This window comes from Myotis nattereri (assembly GCF_964212035.1).
Source record: "Myotis nattereri genome assembly, chromosome: 21".
NCBI classification, from domain to species: Eukaryota; Metazoa; Chordata; class Mammalia; order Chiroptera; family Vespertilionidae; genus Myotis; species Myotis nattereri.
The window spans coordinates 14484335-14506766 of NC_138097.1; the positions used below are offsets into that span (position 1 = coordinate 14484335).

Sequence of the window (22432 nt, forward strand, 5' to 3'; positions counted from 1 at the left end):
GTGTGACTAGAGCAGTGGTTCTCAACCTGTGGGTCGCGACCCCTTTGGGGGTCGAATGACTCTTTCACAGGGGTTGCCTAAGACCATCGGAAAACACATATATAATTACATATTTTTTTATGCTTTAATTATGTTCAATTTATAACAATGAAATTGGGGGTCACCACAACGCGAGGAACTGTATTAAAGGGTCGCGGCATTAGGAAGGTTGAGAACCACTGGACCAAAGCATATTGCATGGAGGACATGGGGCAGGAGAGGCAAGGAGGGTGAGCTAACAAGGGCCTGTGTGTCAGCGGCTTGGTTCTGAGAGCAATAGGGAGCCACTGTAGGCTCTTGAGCAGGAGAGTGACATGGGCAGATTCGCACTTAATGCAGCAGTTAGACAACAGTTAGACAAAGTAGTACCATTGGCGGGGATGGAATTGGGTATCAGAAGGCAAGTCTTCAGGTGCGAGAGGCAGCTCATGCCCAAGGCCTGACACTGGCCTGAACTAGCCGTGTGACCTCTGACTTTCTGTATCTCAGTTTCCTCATTGCAAAAGCCAGGACAAAATAGAACGTTCCTGACAGAGTTGTGAGAATTAAGTAAGTTAACACGTGCCCTGTGGAAGAGCATTTGTGTATAGGATTCTCCCTATGAAAGGTTTTGTGTGTGTGTGTGTGTGTGTGTGTGTGTGCGCGTGCGCATGCGCACAATGCTGTTTTAATCCCCAAACATCTGGGAATTGACTCTGCACACCTGTGACCCTAAGATAGGCAGTCTCCTCTGTCTGGCATTGAAGGCTCACGGGGACCCTGTGGGGACCAGCCCTCCTGTCTGGCCTTAATTCTTAACAGCCCTGCGTGCAGCCTATGTGTGGCCAGGCAGTGACCTCCAGGATGCGTGCCTCTGCCTTCTTATTTCCATGCTTTCCTCACACTGGTTCCTCCGCCCCAAATTTTAAATCTTTTTAAAAAATATATATTTTATTGATTTTTTTACAGAGAGGAAGGGAGAGGGATAGAGAGCTAGAAACATCGATGAGAGTGAAACATTGATCAGCTGCCTCCTGCACACTCCCTACTGGGGATGTGCCTGCAACCAAGGCACTTGCCCTTGACCGGAATTGAACCTGGGACCCTTGAAGTCTGCAGGCCGACGCTCTATCCACTGAGCCAAACCGGCCAGGGCCAAACTTTAAATCTTTAACTCCTGTCCTATCCCACCCTCACCCCTTCTCTGGCTCTCAGTGAGACAAACCTAGCATGCTTTCTTTCCCCTTTCCCCTTCCTCCTTCAGTCTTCAGACTGGAGGGCTTTGAGAAGGAGGGACTGAGCCATTATAAAGGCCAGGCACAGGCAGAACCTGGCAAAAGATAAACTTAAAACTAAAACAGGTTTGGCAGCCAGGCTGCGGTGGCTTTTCCATCCCAGTGGACACCGAGGCAGACACACTGCCCAGTCCCACGTTCTGAGGTCCCAGGAGCTCTAGGACGGGGCCGCCAGGACAAGGCTCCCTTTGCGTAGGGACGGTCCCGGCAGAAACGCGAGACGCGGTAGCGGTTCTGCCAGGGCTGGGGCACTGTTTGGGATGAAACTCGAGGCTCCCAGTGCCCTACTTTTGACCAGGGGACAGCGATGCCTTGTTTCCGAGTCTGTCTGGATTGGGGGTCAGGTGTCGGGGGCCTGGGTAAATACTTCCAGGTGTGTCCCAGGGGACTGAAAAATGAGAGATGATATTTCAGTGAGAATGATGGTCAAACATAAAACGTGAGTTTCTCCATTGCTCTCTCACTTCCCAGATTTCGACTCCAGGATATAAAGTTACTAGGAGCCTATGACCTGCCACAACACTTCAAAGACTTTTGCGAACTTGGACTAACCAGGAGATCTTCTTACTACTCTTTTATAGCAGGCTCTATGCAGGGGTCGGTACACTTATTCTGTAGAGGGTCAGATAATATTTTATGCTTTGCGGGCTATATACACTATTGCAACAGTTCAACTCCTTCCAACTACACCCTTCGCAGTGAGAAAGCGTCCATTGAGGATATGAAAACACATGGGTTTGGCTGTGTGCCAATAAAACTTTATTGATAAAAATAGGCTATGGGCCATAGATTGCCTACCTCTGCACTAGACCAGCAATTCCCATCCTTAACTGTACAACAGAATTACCTGGCTCCTTGGGCCACTTACCCCCCCACCCCCAGCTTGATAACTGGTCTGGGGTGCAGTCTGGACATTGGGACCAGAGACATCAAGGTGTTCCCCCTCCCCCCATTTTACATGGATTTATTTCATTCCATTCACACTGTACAATTGTTACACCACCCACGAGGTTGCGACTAACACAGCCAGTGTGTCCTGGCTCAACCCCTTGGGACAACTGGCAACACTCAAGTATGCCTGCGGTCCTGGGCCCAGCACCCCTGCGGCCCTGGACCCAGCACCCCTGCTGCCCTGGACTCAGCGCCCCTGCTGCCCTGGACCCAGCGCCCCTGCGGCCCTGGACCCAGCACCCCTGCGGCCCTGGACCCAGCGCCCCTGCTGCGGTACCTTATGACGAAGCTGTGCGTGTCGATCTCCGGCCCGCAGCCGCTGTTGAGCAGGACCCCCGAGTTGCCCACGATGGCACAGGTCCGGAAGTGCTTGTTCTTCAGCGGCGAGGTCCTGGGCAGGAGCTCGTACAGGTTCTGGGACACGTTCATCGTGCTGTCTCGGTCGAAGATGTAATGAATAATGTCTCCCGGCTTCAGGGTCCCCTTGAGGACGGAAATGTCCTTCTCAGCATCCAAGAACTTTAAGATTTGTTTCCTGCCAAAACCAAACATGAGGATCAGTCTCCCCGGTGCCAGCTGCCCTTTGCCAACCCGGCTTCTCCTGCCCGGCATCGCCTCGCGGGGCTGATGGCGCCCGGCACCCAGGGAGCGCCGAGTTCAGATGCCCGCAGAGGTTCTGGGCAGGGACTGTCAGAAATGGCCCAGAGGCGATTATGGCGGTGGCCAACCCAGTTGCTATGGTTATGCCTACTTCCTGTGAGGCGTGCAAACTGCCCTGGGAGGGAAATGACTCTGTTAGGACACAAGTGAGCTCATCACAGAGGGCCCTGGAAGGGAGGGTGCCCCACATTCCGGTTTTCCCAGGGCTGCCAGGTTTCAGCTCTCCCCAGGAGACCCCTCAGCCTCGGCAAAGCCCAGACAGTGGTCAGCTACTCCCCTCCTTTGCAGGACTCAGGGCCACCATCTGACGAGTCCTGAACTGGGAACAGGCAGCCAGGGTGACACACATCCCTCATGCCTCCATGGAAGACATCTCTGGGCACAGGGCCCTCCCAGGGGGTGAATGCGAACATGGTTACTGTGAGGTGTGTCCATCGCTCTCCCTTTGAGACTGAGTTCATAAGCTGGTCTGTTTTGTGAAGTATGATTTCCCGGCCTCCTAACTGCTGTCTGGTCTGAGGTTTGTAACTAGTGATGCCTCTCTCGTCCCTCAGAGCGCGGTTGCTCTGTGTGGTTTCAAAACGAAGGTGATCAAAGGACAGCTGTCTAGGCTCTAGGCTGACTTTGATTTAGGGGGAAAGTTCTAGAATCACCTAGCATAGCCTGTAGCCACAGAAAGGATGGGTGTCCACTATGCATCACCGGGGAATTTTACTCAAACCTTGCCGGCCTGGCCCCCAGGAACCTGAGGTTTTACTTAAAGAACGTTCTAATTCACCCCAGATATCCTTAGAGATGACACAAGTCTTAGAGAGAAGGAAGTTTGGTACCCAGATCGGCTGAAACGCGTTCCCTTTCCTGCAGTGAAACAGACACAAGACGCCCTTTCAGATAGAACGTCTGCTTTTCCTCATGCGTTGCAAATGAAAGGATTTGCAAGATGGTTGCCCCGTCACTCAGATGGCTGACTGCCCCCTGAGCCTGCGGGATGGGGATGTTCGCAGCCTGTGGTGCATCCCGGCAGGTGCCCGTTCCATCACCTGGGGACTGTAGAGAACCCAGAGGTTCCGCTGACACCTGAGAAGCCCAGACCCCGAGCGTGGCCAGGTCTCAGCACGCTTCCTAAAGCTCCCCAGGCGACTGTAACCTGCATCTAGGTTTGGGCATCACTGCTCTTCAGACTGCATACGAGGGGAACGCAGCCTGGCATGCCTGGCAAACTCCTAATCATCCTTCAAAACCCATCGCTCCTTTCCTGGCCAGCCCTCTTGGTTCTCTAACAAAATGAAGTAGTCTTTCCTCGGATGATCTTTTATTTCCACCTCATTATAAGATGCAGTACTGCCTGCCGTGTGCATCACACCATCCTGTCCTGTCCTGTTCTGTCTTGTCCTTGCTTCGATCCTCTCCCCACTAACATGCCTGATTCATGGCAGCACTCGGGCCCCCGGTGCAATGCCTGGAAACGAACGGTTGGATTATACTGACCCATCGTTGCTGGGTCAGTGGCGGCGATATCAAAGGCAAGTAGCCAAAGTGCTGAAGCTGAAATTCCTAGGTTACAGGGGCCTATTCCCGCCACCCAGCAACTCAGAGCTCTGCCTTTGCAACCAGGTGTCATGCCAGCTCCTGGGCCACCTGATCGGATATGGCTTTTCATTTTCATGTTTTGGAGAAGGCAGTCTACCCAAGCTGTAGGACTGTGTGAATGTGTATGTGGGGGGAGGGAGAGGGGGGAGTTCTTCAAAGACTCTCTAAGTGGGAGGTCCTGATGCCAGGCAGTCCCCAAGCAAGCAGTCCTTCCCTGGTCCTTTGGAGAAGCAACCTCTGGCCCCGCACCCCCCCACCCCTGCCTCCAGGCTCTCACAGCTGCCCCACTGCTGAGCGCCCACTCCTTCCACCCAGGACCTCCGCTCCTGCCAGCCATGGGACCGAGCAGCTGCACACACATGCCGGGCCACTGGGCCGGCCTTGGGTTTTTATTTCCAATTGACCGCTTCCAGACGAAACCTGCCTCAGTGGGAGGTACGCATTTTCCTTCTAAACCAACTTTTTTAGATGATGGAGAGTGGCAATTTGCCGGCTTGTGCCCAAGAAGGCCCAGCCCGGGTCTCGTCCGAGAGGTAATTACCACTACCTGATCCTCAGAGACAGCGTCTGGTTGTGCCTCCACGCGGCTGAGGCCGGCTGGATGTTGTGTTTAATGCTCTCGTTGCTTCTGTCAACAACAGCTGGTGGTGAGGAGCCATTTATTACACCTTCAGCTCTGGAAGGGAGAAGGGAGAGAGGGATAAATATGATGTGTTAGCATGCCAACGACAAGTCCCATCGCTTTGTTTTTGCTGGGGCTTGACTGTAAACTTCTTCCAAAGAGCAAAATTGCAGTTATTACCTGAGAAGAGAAGAAAGTCTATTTATCTTCTAGAATGCACAAAATCCTCTCTGTGGTGTATCCGACATACAGGAAAGGGGGTGATAAACTCTCTCTCTCTCCCTGCACCCCCGTGTTTCTTCCCAATGAAACCTAGCAGTCACGGTCAGAATAAAACTTCTCCAAGTTGCTTTAGCAAAACTCCAACTAGCAGCTGCATTAGCAGCCGAGTATCCTGATGGTTTACAAACGTAATGAGGAGAAAACCACAGATCTGTAACACCCCCTCCTTTGTCACTGAGATGCCTTGTTCCGAGTTGTCGATGCTGTGTCTCTCTCTCCCACTAGACCAGCGGTTCTCAACCTGTGGGTCGAGACCCCTTTGGGGGTCGAACGACCTTTACACAGGGGTTGCCTAAATACATCCTGCATATCAGATATTTACATGACGATTTATAACAGTAGCAAAATTACAGTTATGAAGTAGCAACGAAAATAATTTTATGGTTGGGGGTCACCACAACATGAGGAACTATATTAAAGGGTCGCAGCATTAGGAAGGTTGAGAACCACTGCACTAGACTGTAAGCCGGGGAATACCCCTCCTCATTTCTATATTCCCCAATGCGGGTGCTCAGTAACTAAGTGTTTGCTGGATGCACATTTGCCTTTTGTCCTGGGGGAGCCTGGATGGATGGCTCTGTTCGCTGAGGGCAAATCACCATTCTGGGCGCACACCATCTTTCCACCCAATTCAGGAACCTCAGGCCCCGCCTCAGTTCAGAGGCTTGAAATCTATGCTAGTGGGTTTCTAAGAAACTAGGTTACAATTACATCCACAGGCAGGAGCCAGCCCGCTTCTGCCGGCCGCACGCAGACGCATGTGGGTCACCTCCCAAGCTCTGTCTGTGCTGGCGGCAGAGTTGCCCAGCGACGATGATGACTGGGTTTGGGAGGCCCGATTCTAGAGCTTTAAAGAACCTAAAACAAGCACCGATGTTGCTTGCGTTTACCATGGAGCAGCCAAGTTAAAAAAGGGTGTCTAAACCCAGTACTCGATTTGCTTTTTGCAGGGAGAGAAGACATTCATTGGGGGGTGGGGGGGGGGCATATTATCTGTGTGCTTTCTCCCCTTCATGTTGAGCACTGGCCTTTCCTTTCTCCTCCCATTGCCCCGTCAGTTTGGGCTTATGAGACTCCGGTCAGAGCTGTGATGCAGCCGTCATTGATGGAGAATGGGGACTCGGAGGCATGGCCCAACCATAGCCAGAGGCAAGCCTGGGTCTGTTGGCTTGCCACGCATTTGCTCGCTGCCCTGCACCAAGCTGTCCCCTGGCCAAGGCCTGTCATGGGAGGAAGCATGCTCAGAATGTAGAATGTGCATTCAATTATCACGGTTAGCATTTCTCAGTTGACTCCCTAATATTTTTAAGGGGCCTCAGCAAAAGTCTCTGAACGCTTTACTTTCCATCTTAACGTCCTGGACGCGAGATCGACAATGAAATTGGGTGAACGTCCTGATTCCCTTCAGAGTCTCCGTTGCTCAGCAAAAATGCAAGTTATGAATAAGCTCCTTGGTGGTCCACGTGCTTCCATGTGGGTGGACTCTTGTCCAGAAAGTGACTCTTAGCATCTGAGCATCCCATCTCTGCAGCCTCTAGACCTTGGGCCATTTCATGGACATTTTTATGGACACCACCCCCCCCCCCCAACCCCCGCACAAAGTGATTAGGAAAATGCAAAGCCAAAGTGAAAGAAAACAGATCTGTTTCCCAAGTAGGAAGGGCACCATCCAGCCAAGAGGAGAAGCAGATTAATAGCTGCCTTACAGCAAAAACAAATGAACACAAAATCTAATTTACAAACCTATTAGATTTGCTATGTAAGCTGTTCACAGCCGATCTGATTGCACCTCTGCCTCCAGAATTCCTGCAAGACAAAGGAAATGCATTATTTATAAACACAGCTCTTCTTGGCACAGCCCTCCTCAGTCTCAGGAGATCCCGCAGCCAGCCTCGGAGACCCACAGAGGGTGGACGAGACCTCCCTCTGGCCTCTCCAAGAGGGGCAACATCCCGACCCGGCCACAAACCCAAACATCTCTCAGGGACGTAGGCCTCCCAGGTCCTCCCCTCCTCCCCCGGAACATAGTTTAATCCGCACCACGGTTTCCACTTGAGGCTTCCACTTGGGCCCTGAGACAAAGTCCTTTGGGACTCATTTCCCCTGCGTCACCCCACAGGCCACCACTCCTTAGCACGTCCCAGCATCTGCTCCCTGAGTCTCTGGCTTTCGCTCCCACGTGTTAAGATGTTGTTATCACATTCTCTCCACACTCGAGACACCAGAAGTTCAAACAGAGGCAGCAAGATGGCTCAGTAGTGCCTCCAACCGAATGTGGTAGCGGTTTGTTTTTTGGTGGCAAGAGACATAATACTAAGTGATGTCATTTTATGGGGAGCAGGAGGTGGGTGACTAACGGGGTCCTTTGCTCGTTCCTCTGGAGGGTATGTTTTTGGAGTAAAAGCACCCCGAGGCCCTTTCCAGCCCAGCCATCCATTCAGTTCTGTTGGATTCCACTCCGGACCTGGGCTCTCAGGCCATGAAGTCTCGCGCTGCTTTGCTATCACGCGGGGCCAGGCGATGGATGAATCCATCTTACCCTGGTACCTTGCCCACTCTGTGCCATGTGCACTGTTTTTAAAAAGTTGTATGTGAGGCTAATTACTTTACGTTAAATCGGTTTTTTTCTTACTGATTCTAGAATGTGTGGTTTGAGGACATATTTCTTCGTACTTTTCTCATTGTTACTATTTTTTTTTTTAAGTTCAATCTAGCCTTTCAGTCAAGGTGTTGGTGCACTGCAAAGAAACAATTGAAGTCACTGGGAAAGCTGCGTATTTTAAGGAATAATGTGGTTTAATGAGAACACTCTGGGAGAGGTTGATGCTTATCTCCACAGTGGTCTTAAGTTTGGATTTTTCTATCGGCTTTCTTTAGGCTCCACATACTTGTAGATATCGTGTGTGTGTGTGTGTGTGTGTGTGTGTATGTATAAACACATATACTGTCTCTTCCTGATAGACGTACATGTCTTTTTAAACTATTTGGCAACAGGCAATGTTCTCCCAGTTCACAGCCAGATGACCAGACAACAGAAAGGATGCTGTGACTCATGTCTCAAATTTGTCACTCCCAAGTCTAGTTCTTAATTACACAGAGTGTCATTGGCTCTTCACACTTTAAGTCTATTCCTAGTATTTCTTTTTTGTCCCCCCTGGCTCCCCTGGGGACAATGGAGCTCTTGACTTCTAACTTGGGGTCTGGGACTATCTGGCCAGTTCTGGCTCCATAATCATAAATCCACTCGTGTCAGACCCGGGGCTCCCTGGGCCAGAGGGGACTCAGTGTGACCGTGAACATCAGAGCAGCTGTAGCTTTAAAGTGTTCATTTCCTCCAGCTCCACCCACTCAACTAACTTCTTGCTCATCAGGTCAGGCCTAGTATCTCTATCCCTGTGCTCAGCTGTCTCTGAGACACCTTTTCCTACAGAGCAAGTCTTATCAGTGTACCAAAGCTCTTGAACTTAATAGACATTGAAACAATGCTGGGCACAGAGCTCTGAAGAGACCAGTGTAGGTTGCAGCCTTGACAATGGTGTTTCCATGACAACTGGGCTTCCATGGATGCTTCCATAGGTGCCAACAGGGAGGGTGAGGTCAGCAGCTCATGGCCATCTCTCTTCTGCCACTGCGCACCCCTTATTGACTGCTCAGCTCCTTGCTCTGCCAGCCTCGCTTTCTTCCTGTTAAATATTAGCTTGATGTGATTTAGCCATTTGCTTTCATTTCAGCAAACTTGTGCTTATCAGTCAGCTTCCGTCATAGTACAAAAAGGTGCTGGTTCACTCTAGGGCAGTGATGGCGAACCTTTTGAGCTCGGCGTGTCAGCATTTTGAAAAACCCTAACTTAACTCTGGTGCCGTGTCACATATAGAAATTTTTTGATATTTGCAACCATAGTAAAACAAAGACTTATATTTTTGATATTTATTTTATATATTGAAATGCCATTTAACAAAGAAAAATCAACCAAAAAAGATGAGTTTGCGTGTCACCTCTGACACGCGTGTCATAGGTTCGCCATCACTGCTCTAGGTTCTCCCCTCCGCTCAACTTCAGAAAACACCAGTGAGAACTTAAGGCTTTGGTCAGGTTCCAGCCAACTGCGCTTGTCTTTCTATAAAAGTACTTATAGGCAACTGCACATCAAAATGCAAGAAAACAGGTCACTTGGATGCCCAACATTCCCCGCCATGCTTATTCCTGATCCTTCCTCACCATGAAGCTGTCACCTGTAACCAGGGGGACCCAATAATTTACCACCCAAACCAGAACGCCTTCGGAGTAAACGGAGGCACCTGGGTCTGACCACAGGGTGGCCCTGGACAGAGCTTCTCCTCGGGAGGAAATATATCACGCAAGATTTGCAATTCAATTCAATTGCAAATCTTGCGTGAATTTTGGGACACCCTATACTAGGTTGAGGCGTGATGAACGACTCCAAGGGATGGGTTAGAGTCCTCAGGGCGTCTTTAATATTCCTCTGGCTCAGAAAAGCCATTATTTTAAATCATCGCCTCTCAACACTTTATGGCTCCATTTGTAAGACATCGAGCCTCTCTTGGAGTCTTCCTGTCCCCCTGGCGGCGGGTGCCCCCAATGGGAAATCTCCATTTTTCTCTCTATCCACGCCCAACAAGATTCAGATTGCGGTCTGAGTGTAGCCAGGTCTCCTGCGCCTGCAGAAAGCGAGGCCCCGCACCCTGCCCTTCACCTGCTGCACGTAAGCACTGACGATACAGTCCAGGAGGCACCTGAGAATTAAGAGGGGGCAAAGTCACTCGACAAGTAGCTGTGAGACAGTTCGTGAGCTAATTGGGAAACTATCCATGTGAGATCCACCACTCCAAGAAGGGAAAAAAGCGATCCAGCCATGAAAAGCTGTGCTTAGGAATGGTTTTATGTGGAAATGCACTGAATTCTCCTGTTTTCGTTCATTTGGGCTGCTAGAACAAAGTGCCATAGCCTGGGTGGCTCATCAACACCAAAGATTTATTGCTCACAGTTCTGGAAGCCCGGAGCCTGAGTCAGAGAACCAGCATGTTAATTGAGGGTCCTCTCCCAGGCCGCAGATGTCCCCTTGTTCCCTCACTTGACAGCAGTAAGAGGGAGCTCTGTGGGGTCTAATCCCACCACAAGGGCTCCACCCTCGTGGCCTACTCACCTCCCAGTGGCCCCACCTCCTACCGCCATCACATTGGGGGGTTAGGTTTCTAACATGACGTTAGAGGGACATACGCATTCAAACCATAGCACCTCCATTGGCCAGTTACTTAGTATCTGCTTTGTAAATTTGATTTCAGAGAGGAAGGGAGAGGGAGAGAGAAACATCAATGATGAGAGAGAATCATGGATCGGCTGCCTCCTGCACGCCCCCTACTGGGGATCAAGCCTGCAACCTGGGCATGTGCTCAACTGGGAATTGAACCTGTGACCTCCTGGTTCATAGATAGATGCTCAACCAGAGATCAACACCAGCCCGGCTAGTATCCATTATTTAACCTTGGAAGTCATTTAACCTTTTATTGTATTAGACATATACTACTGCAAAACCTTGGCCCTGAGCTTGGCAGCCTTGCCAACTTCTCGTTTCATTCACGTGGCACAACCCCTGGGCTCTGTAAAGAGGAGTAGAACGCCCCTCCATCACTCCCGCACGCCACGCTTAGCTCTTGAACCCGCCTCGCCAGGACTTGAAAAGCCTCTGCCTTCAGCCAGCCTCTCTCCCCTTCCTTTTGTTCGTTTCTTGAGGGACCCCATTCAGGCGCAGTGTTCCCATTAATGTCAGCTGCCGCCTTTTCCTGAGAAAACCCCCAGAGGGCACCCGGCAAGGGGAGGCCTTTGAAGTTGCTTCTCATCTGTGTCTTTGATGTGTCCCCCTCCCCACCCTGCCGGGTCCTGGATAAATGTCCACTGCCCCTGCCCAGCGGTGGGAAGAGGACAGCTGGGGCCACCGGGGCGGGGCCTCGGGTCCTGGCTCCTGAGGGGTTCCAGCTGTGCCGCCCTAGACTTGACTCTCTAGGTCTTGATGTCCATCCCTGGAAAGCAGGGTCCTGTTGCGGGGAGGCAGGGAGATGCACCGGACACACGTGACTGTCAGTGCGGAGTCGTTAGGGAAGGCGATGGCTGCTGCCCTCGCTCTGGAGCAGAACAAGCCACTGCTGCCTATGGACTCTGCCCAGACCCCCAAATAGCTGCCCTCAGGGAAGTGGCATTTCATCAGGGCTGCCCACGAGGGAGCAACAAGGAGCAGTGGGTGGAAGAAAACAGAATGTGTTAACTGAGATAGAATTATGATTCCTGCTGCTCCATAGATTCATTTATTGAGCACCTATTATGTGCCAGGCCCTGAGCTGGGCTCTGGGCTGCGGGAGAGGGGGGACAAAGCGGGGATGGAGACAGATAGTCTCCCCTGTGAAGCTGCTTAAAAACTAAATGTGGAGGCAGGAAACCCTCATAAGAAAGACAAACATCCCAACAAAGGCACAGAGTCACGAGCACCCACCCAGGCCTTGGCGCTGAGAAAACAGAAGTGGGAATAGAGACTCACAGGCCGAGGGAATAGAGAATCACAGGGTCCACCCTGATCCTGCCTCTTCCAGAGAATGTCTTTCTGGTCCCCCGTCCTTCGTGGGGACGCCTCTCTTGGGGCTCCTACAGTACTAATCATCAGCATCATTAGTGCAGCATTGCCATTTTTTGTTCTTATTACATGGCAGGGCTCACACCGAGGACAGGGACTGCCCCCGGCTGATATACCGGACACCCCAGATGTTTGCTGGAGAGAAGGAATCTTTCTGATAACCGAGGGAAGAAGGCCTCCCAAGTCCCCCAACTTAGCTATGTTTGATGACAGCTTTCCTATATTTCAGCGGTTCTCAACCTGTGGGTCGCGACCCCTTTGGCGGCCGAACGACCCTTTCACAGGGGTCGCCTAAGACCATCCTGCATGTCAGATATTTACATTACGATTCATCACAGTAGCAACATTACAGTGATGAAGTAGCAACAAAAATAATTTTATGGTTGGATAACAACATGAGGAACTGTATTTAAAGGGCCAGAAGGTTGAGAACCACTGCTGTATTTGATTATACTCGTGAGCTTCTCTGAAATGTGGTCCATGGAGCGTAATTTCCCCGGAACACCAGTCCTGCTGTAAGGCCACCATTCTCCTGGTGGTGCCAAGGGGCGGGAATAGCAGTGCCATCGAGTCTGTCTTGCGAGTGTCAACGCCTCTATTGCAGGGCCTGGCCTGGAGCAGATGCTCAGTGGGTTAGCTTGCCTTCCTCCTCTGTTAGTGCCCCCCCCCCCTTTTCAATGTAGAGCAGGTGGTGGATGAAAATAGATCAGCACCTATTTCCTGCCCCGCTTTAAAATTTCAGAGCAAGGAAGTTAGAGGCAAAGCAAAAGGATTCGCTATTTCCAGCGAGTCTGCACTCCCCTCTCAATAGGGAGACTCATGGAGGGCGGTGCCCACTGTGATGCATTAGACCAGTGGTTCTCAGCCTTTCTAATGCTGTGACCCTTTCATACAGTTCCTCATGTTGTGGTGACCCCCAACCATAAAATTATTCTCGTTGCTACTTCATAACTGTCATTTTGCTACTGTTATGAATCGTCATGTAAATATCTGATATGCAGGATGTATTTTCATTGTTACAAATTGAACGTAATTAAAGCATAGTGATTAATCACAAAAACAATATGTAATTATATATGTGTTTTCTGATGGTCTTAGGCGACCCCTGTGAAAGGGTCATTTGACCCCCAAAGGGATCGCGACCCACAGGTTGAGAACCACTGCGTCAGAGAGACCTGCCCATTCACCTAACCCTCATTCAGAGATGGGGCCACTGAGGACCAGAGAGCTAGAGCTTGTCCTTAAGGGCACATGAAAAGCCCCAATCTCCGACTCCAGACTCGTTTCCCATCATCACACGAGAACTCTCCCCCCGACTGGCCCGCAGGCGCCTTGGGCACCTTCTCTGTGCTCCGGTCATCTTTGTGTGTCCCCAGCATCTAGCACAGAGCTTCTAAACCCCTGTGCATGGCGAGGCAGACACATGTCACGCAACCAGCTTTGTGATGACTGCGGGAGCCCACGGACCTGTCACAGAGGCCAGGCACCGGGGAGCAGTCCCCAGGCTTTTTTCTCCAGGGGCATCGTGAGGGCCTGGTACGGCGGCACCTCGCCGGAAACAGACATGCTTTCCCAGCGGGTGCTGGCTACCCTGAAACGCTGCCCGTGAAGAACAGGCATTGAGCACTTGGCAGGTGCCATGCGCTGGGTATACAGTGATAAACAGGGCAGGAGAGGGTCCTTCCCTTAGGAAAAACCATCTTGTAGAAGATGAGAAAGACTAGAACAATCTACCAGCACTGGGTCCAGGCAGAACCCTCCTCCTCAGTGGCTAACCTCCACCTATTTCCAAGACAGAAAATAAAAACAACACTACACAATGGGGCTCTGATGAAGACCCCAAATCCCAAAGTCAATACATTTTACTTTATTTTATCTCAATTGATCTCAACTCCCAAATGTTCCAGCTTCAAAAGGTAAGATTAGGTACCATTCAAGCCAGCGAGACCAGCATTGATTTAAAAACCCTCCGTGATGCTATGGGAGGGGGGAGCTTGTGGACCCTGATGAATTTCCTTGTTATCAGCTTGATTGCAGCCAGCCAGCCGCCAGCTTGGCTGATTCCCAATTCTGGCCACATCCTTCCAGTCCTCTGGCTTCTGTGTACCAGGCCAGGGAGCCTGTGTAGAACCATGAATCACCCTGCTAACAATGCTTACTTATCTGTGGGCTGGGATTTCTTTCTTTTTCTTTTTTTAATATATTGTGTGGTTTTTGTTTGTTTTTTTTTATTTCAGAGAGGAAGGGAGAGGGAGTAAGAGACAGAAGCATCAATGATGAGAATCATTGATCGGCTGCCTCCTGCATACCCCCAACTGGGGATCGAGCCCACGACCTGGGCATCGAGCCCACAACCCGGGCATGCGCCCTGACTGGGAATCGAACTGTGACCTCCTGATTCATAGATCGACGCTCAACCACTGAGCCACGCTGTCAGAGCCATCCTTGCCTTTTAAGTCATCCACAAGATGGTTTGATTGGAGGATGCTGTGTTTGTGCACTGGGTAGTTTCCCAGGTACATTGGGAAATTATATCTGATACTTTGTCTGGAAAAGATTAGCTCACTCTCTCTGGAGGTTTTGCAAGGAGTTGTCACAGTTGTGCATCACAGGGGGCAGGTGATGGCTGTGTGGAAGAAGGAAGGCCAGCCCATCGGCACTGCGTAGACTTCAGTCATCTTCCCGGCCTGCCTTCATGGGTTTGCATAGTTTTACTTTGTTGACTTAATACTTTGCTTTCAATTGATTCACTTAAAAACATCAATGAATTTATCATAAAGGAATCTTGATATCACTATCCTAAGTAGCATACCACGGTCCCTTGCCCTAAATCGAAAATAATGGCAAAAACAAATACAATTACATTCTTGGCTTCCATCCCGCCCGGAGGCTGTCTTTATCCGAAGGAGCAGATGGGTTCTAAAAGGCCCCCTACCCTCACCTTCCATCGCCCCTAGAGGCCCCTGACCCGCCTCAATTCCTCCATTTTTCGTAACTCGGAGTGGAGTTTGGAATTAGACTGCAGGCTGGGCAGGCCACTAAGACCAGACCACTCAGGAACCCCCAAAACTCTAGGGAACTGTTACTGTGTGTGCCAGCCGTGAAGTGGGGCCCTTGGCTGTGGAAGTGGTCACGTCTTAGCTAAGCTCACGAGGGGCTTAAGGCCAAGGCCAAGGAGCGCTTTGCTGACCAGCTTCTCTGGAGATTTCTATCCCTGTTCCAGCCCCGAGTCAAGGTGGTTTCATGCCCAGGCACACTGCAGCCTCCTTAAGCATCTTCCGTAATCAGTTCAATCCTTCGCTAGGATTCCTCCTTGCCGTACCTCATGCTTTGGGCCTCATTGGGAGAGGGACAAAGAGAGAAGCATTCCGTGCCCAGGGCTGAATCCCGGCACCTGAGAAACAGTGGCTGGACCTTGACAAAACCCAGCTCTTTTTCCTCTATTTATTAAGCACTTAATTCACTGTCTCAGTTTACTTGTCCATAAAGTGGGTTTTGCCGGGGTTTTATAACAAAGATGTGAAATGATATATGAAAACCTCTGGTGCACACGTAGGCATCCAGTAAGTGGCTGTAATAATTATTACTTTCTATGGCATCCATGTGAGGGTCACTGTAGACCAACTCTGTGATGGGCACCAGGGATCCTCAGACAAGTCTGCCCTGGTTTGAGTGGCCAAGGCCACTGCCTCGGGCCGGGACTCTGCACAAAGCTGGGAAGCCAGTTGTGCCCACCAGTACTGGGAGGGTGCATACAAAAGTGATCCTCCCAGTGTGGTCCTCGCTTTGAGTGACAGGCTCTAGCCCTGTGGTCCTCCATTGTGGTCCTCGCTTTGAGTGACAGGCTCTAGCCCAGTGATCTTCCCGGTGTGGTCCTCCCTTTGAATGACAGGCTCTAGCCCAGTGGTCCTCCCAGTGTGGTCCTCACTTTGAGTGACAGGCTCTAGCCCAGTGGTCCTCCCAGTGTGGTCCTCCCTTCGAGTGACAGGCTCTAGCCCAGTGGTCCTCCCAATGTGGTCCTCACTTTGAGTGACAGGCTCTAGCCCAGTGGTCCTCCCAGTATGGTCCTCGCTTTGAGTGACAGGCTCTAGCCCAGTGGTCCTCCCAGTGTGGTTCTCCCTTTGAGTGACAGGCTCTAGCCCAGTGGTCCTCCCGGTGTGGTCCTCCCTTTGAGTGACAGGCTCTAGCCCAGTGGTCCTCCAGTGTGGTCCTCCCTTTGAGTGACAGGCTCTAGCCCAGTGGTCCTCCCGGTGTGGTCCTCCCTTTGAGTGACAGGCTCTAGCCCCAGTGGTCCTCCAGTGTGGCCCTCCAAAAGAACCAAAGGTACCAGACCCCACCCAGACCTGCTCAGTCAGAAACTCTGGGGTGGGGCCAGCACGGCTTCTACCTTCTACCTCAGACAGTCCTGAGCCACAGCTCTGCACATACTGCCCCTGGAATCCACAGCACACGCTGCACCCAGTTTTTTGGGGCAGTGGTTGGCAAACTGTGGCTCACAAGCCACATGCGGCTCTTTGGCCTTTTGAGTGTGGCTCTTCCACAGAATACCACGTGCGGGCGCTGATGTACAGTGTGATTGAAACTTCGTGGCCCATGCGCAGAAGTCGGTATTTTGTGGAAGAGCCACACTCAAGGGGCCAAAGAGCCGCATGTGGCTCGCGAGCCACAGTTTGCCGACCACTGTCTTAGTGGAACTGAGTGGCATGCGCCTAAAAGAGAAGGGACAGCTGTATGTCAGCAGTTCCCAGCTGAGCAAGAGCCACATCTCAGGAAGAGCATTTTGGGACCCTCTTCTCTTTTCGGATTTACCCTTGACCCAAACACTAAAGGAGGCCGGTGGTAAGGGAAGGGGCAGCTAGGACTCTGGATCTGGGAGCGGGGGTGCTCTGGGCTGTCTGCGCCCTTGGCCTCCAGCCTCCCTGCCCCACCCTCCCTGCCCTACCGTCCGCGTCTTCCCTCCATCTGGTTTAGGCTTTCATGAGACCGATGGGTCCCTCCACTGAGTGGGGACACGCAGGCGGGCCAACAGCATGTACAGAGGACCCACAAAACAGTACGCATGTGCACTTGTCACAGTTTTAACTTCCTGGTGTCGGCTGCTTGGGCCACTTCCAGAAAGTGTGTTCAAGTACTAGTATACGCATAACAAAAAATGTGATCATTTCTTTAATTCTTGGTGTGTGTCCTTTCCTCTTTTTCTCCCTCCTTTCACCTCCCCGCCATGCCTCTTGGTATTATACAATTTTTTGAATTAAATAATACGTTGATGTTGCGTTGTTGAAACCAAAATCCCACTCTTAAATCAATGTGCCTTGGGCACCTGCCAGGCGCTCTTCATGTTGATTAGGGTATAGTGCAGGCATATCCAGAGTCCATGTGAAGTAACTGCCAAACTTCTGGGACCAGAAGGGCGGTGGAAGGAGCTTGCGGCTTACGGAGTACAGAAGAGCACACGAAAGCCACCACCCTATCAGTTTACCCACTCATGTTCTCTGGATATCATATGCTTCCTCCCTTCATTATTTAAGCTCCGCTGACATTTACCGAGAAAGGTGTGAATTAATCCTGGCTCCCGCTCCTCCGAGCACAGCCAATATTCTTGTTCTTGAAATCAGAGACGGGGAAACCCAATAGCAAGCACCCACACCTCACTGGGCTGAGTCCAAGTGCGGCCACCCCTTCAACATCCGCTGAAGTGTCACTCCTGAGGGTGATTGGGATTAGGAGGCTCTTCTGACCTGCCATGAGTCTTTTTAAAAAAATATATTTTTATTGATTTCAAAGAGGAAGGGAGAGGGAGAGAGAGAAACATCAACAATGAGAGAGAATCTCTGATCAGCTGCCTCCTGCACACCCTGCTCTGGGGACTGAGCCCACTACCTGGGCATGTGCCCTGACCGGGAATCGAACCGTGACCTCCTGGTTCATAGGTCGACGCTCAACCACTGAGCCACACCGGCCGGGCCTGCCATGGGTCTTTCCCATCATCTCCAATGCTCCCAGCTTCCCTTTACAAACTCCGTGTGGCACAGACAGTGAGACTGAGAGTGTCGGGGGCCTGGGGCAGCAGGAGGAATAAGAGCAGGAAGCCCGGTGACTTCAGTGCATGAAAGTAGCAGAGTAAGTAGTGTGAGCCGTGGCTCAGGCCAACCCAGGTGACATCTGAGCTCCGTGTTTTCTAGCTGCGTGACCTTAGCAAGTCCTGGCACCTCTCTGAGCCTCTGTTCCCTCGTCTGCCAGGGGGCAAACAGGGTGGTTACGAGGGCTAAGCACGTGACCCATGGCGCTCCCAGGAGAACTGCGGGCACGGCGTCAGCCCTGGGCTCCCTGTGCCTGTGCAGCCTCCCTGCAGAAGTCTGTCCCCTCCTGGCCACGTCCTTCCATCCTTACCAGGCTCCACGGGGCCTACGGAAGCCGACTGCACTAGCCTTTCTCTTCCCACAAGAAAATTCCTCCAGGCCTTGATCATGTGTGCTGTTTTTCTCTTCCTCCAGTCCCTCTCTCTCTCTCTCTCTGTCTCTCTCTCTCTCTCTCTCAATGAGATAGTCAAACAAATGCCATGCTCCAGAGCCTCCGATTCTGATGAGACTCAGTGGGGCCAGGGAGCAGAGGGCAAGAGAGAAGGCAGCGTATTTCCCCACTGGGTGTCATTTCTGGAGAGGTCTCATCCTTTGGAGGTTTAAACCCCAGCACTGCCACTTCCTCGCTGTGTGGCTGTGGCTGAGTTACTTAACTGCTCTGGGCCTTAGCTTCCTCGTCTGTATAATGGCGATAACAATAACTCAGACCCCAGGGGCTCGCTGGGGAGATGACAGGTGTGAATATATAGCAAGAGGGCTTAGGACAGTGATGGCGAACCTTTTGAGCTCGGCGTGTCAGCATTTTGAAAAACCCTAACTTAACTCTGGTGCCATGTCACATATAGACATTTTTTGATATTTGCAACCATAGTAAAACAAAGACTTATATTTTTGATATTTATTTGATATATTGAAATGCCATTTAACAAAGAAAAAAATCAACCCAAAAAAATGAGTTCGCGTGTCACCTCTGGCACGTGTGTCATAGGTTCGCCATCACTGGCTTAGGATATCGCCTGGCACACAGCAGCGAGGACAAAAATGACCACTGTCATCCCTGCTGACAGCAGCCTCCACGGGGAAAAGATGTGTGAGGTGCTCTTCAAGATGAACTCAGAGCCAGACTATCGGATTTCAGGGGTCAGTAATAATTCCAGAAAATTGGGGTTGGGGAGTCACAGGTTAACCAACCTCTTCAGCTAACAAGGCGATCGCAAGATTTATCTACCATCTCCCCCTTTCAGGAAAGAAAGAATATCAATGCCTACGAGAAAACAAGAAGAGCATCTCAGAATATAGAGCAGTTCTCAGGAGATGCCAGTTGGCAGCTTGAAACTAACATAATTGCTGTTAGCTGCCCTGTGCTATTTTACTTCTCCTTTCTTTGTCCTGGGGGATCGCCCCCCGTAAGCAGACCAGCCTTTGGGAACCACTGACCTCAGGGTCACTCAACCTCCAGCCGTTGACGGAGGATGGGAAATTGCAGCTCGGAGCCTTACAAAGGGACCAGGAAGCAGAGCCGAGTGCGTCCAATAATAACAAAAAAAGTGCTCGGGGAAACTCTCTGTGACGGCGAGAGCGTCGTTCTCCCGGAGCAATTCCAGAACTCAAATACACACCCACACGCAAGGCGGGAGCTGGTTTCCTCCAGCAGTGAATCAAGACTCCCAGTCTAGCCATGCCAGGCGGGGCCGCTCCCCGCCGATCTAATAGATACGTCTTGTCGGGACCAGGGCTGTCTCCCCAGCCGGAGCGACCCCCTTCCGGCGTGAAGTCTGAGACAGCTGACGCTGAGAAAACCCTGGGACAAACAGGTCCCGTCAGGACGCCAGGCAGCTTCCCAGCCGAGTGACGAATTGCAGGCCACCGGGGAGCTTTTAAAACCAGCCCAGCTGCCACCCAGGAGAGTGAGTAATCCCAACGTTTAAGGACAAGCCCCGGACCAGCAGTCACCCAGACGCAGGGGATGGTGTCCCCGGGCACTGATGGCACCTGAGCCTCTCGCCCGGGGCTTCTCTTGGGGAGACGGGCTTGTCTCCTGATGCACCCCCCCCAATTCAGGTCTCTGCCCCTCCCTCAGGTATTTTCACTCATGTTCCCATCTGTCTGTCCAATTCACTTCTGTTGAGGGAGATGAGGCTCCTGAGCTTGTTTCGGGGCCACACAGCTGCCACAAGTCTTGACCGACCCACCCCCACCCCCTGGTGTGACCAGCATTTGAAAACCAAAACCCAGCTGACAAGTGCTATTTTCATAAAGAAAATCTTTGAGATGACACACGCAGACCTGGCCTCACATGTCTTACGCCCTCAATATTTCAGACACACGACTCCCAGCCTCCTTTCTGGGGAGCAGCCCTCGCAAGGAAACGATCGGCCCCAAGTTCAGTCTGCTCTTACGGCCAGCATGGGAGCCGGTCAGGTGATAAAGACAGAACGGCACCTCGTGTCCAGGCAGGAGGAGGGTGACTCTCGGAGAATAAAGAGCTGGACAGAGGCTTGGAGGTGGGCTTCCACCTCTGCTTATAACTGAACCGGCAGCGGGAAATGTACCACCGGTCCTCCTCTTTACACACCAGAAAGGGCCTTCCATTTCCACGGGCTGCTTCCCCACGTGCTGACCATGAACAGTGCCCTTCCCTGGGCTGTGCCGCCTGGTCGGGGGGTGGTAGGGGGGGGGGGGGGCAGAAGGCTGAATGCTTATTTTTGTCATGTCCTAGGCCCGAGTTCATGCAAATGATATTTTTTTTTTAAATATATTTTATTGATTTTTTACAGAGAGGAAGGGAGAGAGATAGAGAGTTAGAAACATCGATGAGAGAGAAACATCGATCAGCTGCCTCCTGCACATCTCCCACTGGGGACGTGCCCGCAACCCAGGTACATGCCCTTGACCGGAATCGAACCTGGGACCTTTCAGTCCGCAAGCCGACGCTCTATCCACTGAGCCAAACCGGTTTTGGCCATGCAAATGATATTTTATCGGCTTCGTTTAATAAGCCATATACTTATCACCAGGGGCCGGGGCTAAGGAAAATTAAAACATAATTGTTGAGCCCATCTCCATAGGCTACTGGCATGATCAGGGTATACACAGGAGGGGCAGCTACCCCAGACATTCTGAGGGGGGGATGGGGTCTGCGAATGCTTTGCAAGGAGGTTGTTCCAGAAAGAAGAAGGCATGTGCAAAGGCCCCGAAGCTTGAAGCCACAGTGCATTCTGGGAACTGTGAATGGGGTGGAATGGATGGATGGCTGGAGCCCAGGAAGAATGAAGAGGGAGGCAGGGGCTAGGTTGTGTATTACTTGTGCTCGAAGCAAGGGGAGCCCTTATAAAACTCCGCTCTCTCTGAGAAGGATTTATAATTTGCCATTTACAACACCCCCAATTGGTCAGACCTAAACAATTTTAAAACCCAGCAACCCTGCCCTGTAACAGGAGAGAGACCACGAGTAGCGATTGGTTTCTAAGCTGGACATCTATTTACAACTTAAATTTGATGCTAGGAACCACTGGCAACAAGGACTGGGAACAGCGAGTTAAAAACCAGAGACTTTTCCCTTCCTATTTCATTCTCCAGGCATGTTTCTATCTGAGTGAAGTATCCGGGACTGAAAAGAATGAACTTTAGGGAGAAAAAAGTCACATCGTCTTGAACAAATACATATGCTCCTTAGGGAGTGCCTGGCTGCCACAACTCAAAGGAAAGGTCATTTCCTTTCACACCGCCTCTAAAGGGTGCCCCTCACCTCGAACTTGGCTGTTGGCTCAGGGATCTAGTCATGGCTGATGATGACATCTCACCGCTTGGCATCTGCTACTTCCCTAGATTGGCCTGATGTTTGGCTGGGGCACTGGGTCTGCTGGCCCCAGTATATTGGACAGCCTTGGTTCTGATTGGTTGAATGTCCACTCTACCAGGAGGGACCCGTTGTTAAATATCTTTCCTATCACCCTCGGTCCAGACTCCCCGGTGCCTAGGCAAGTGGCATGGCCAAGTGGGGAAGGTGCCTTCCACTGACAGCAGAGGCAGGTGTGCAATGGGATGGGGGCGATCCCTCCCCATGCAGCCCAAGGGCACACCTGTGGGCCTGAGTTGCTCATACCCACGGCGGGTGAGCTGGTCTGGAAAGCCAGGGGACAGTGCCGTTCTGTCCTGTCGCATCACGCCGACCTTGACTGGACCAGAGGGACACTGCAGGGGGACAGGCCTGAGTCCATCTCCAGGCTTCTTCCTTCACCCGGGCCTTGGGAAGGACCCTGGGGAATGAGCGAGGAAGGCTGGTTCTGAC

General features: G+C 51.5%; 1 protein-coding gene across 2 annotated transcripts in view; it reads right to left on the reverse strand.

Annotated features, from left to right (window-relative positions):
- Positions 1-22432, reverse strand: part of ST8SIA2 (ST8 alpha-N-acetyl-neuraminide alpha-2,8-sialyltransferase 2) — a gene marked incomplete at both ends in the record, with an annotated part of 37346 nt that overhangs the window by 9497 nt on the left and 5417 nt on the right. Inside the window, 3 exons of one of the 2 annotated variants that reach the window (XM_081114817.1) lie at positions 2542-2799; positions 5062-5190; positions 7162-7224. In XM_081114817.1, coding sequence (XP_080970943.1) covers positions 2542-2799; positions 5062-5190; positions 7162-7224 — 450 coding nt within the window. The remainder of the gene's footprint in view (positions 1-2541; positions 2800-5061; positions 5191-7161; positions 7225-22432) is intronic. The other variant, XM_081114818.1, reaches the window with a different exon arrangement.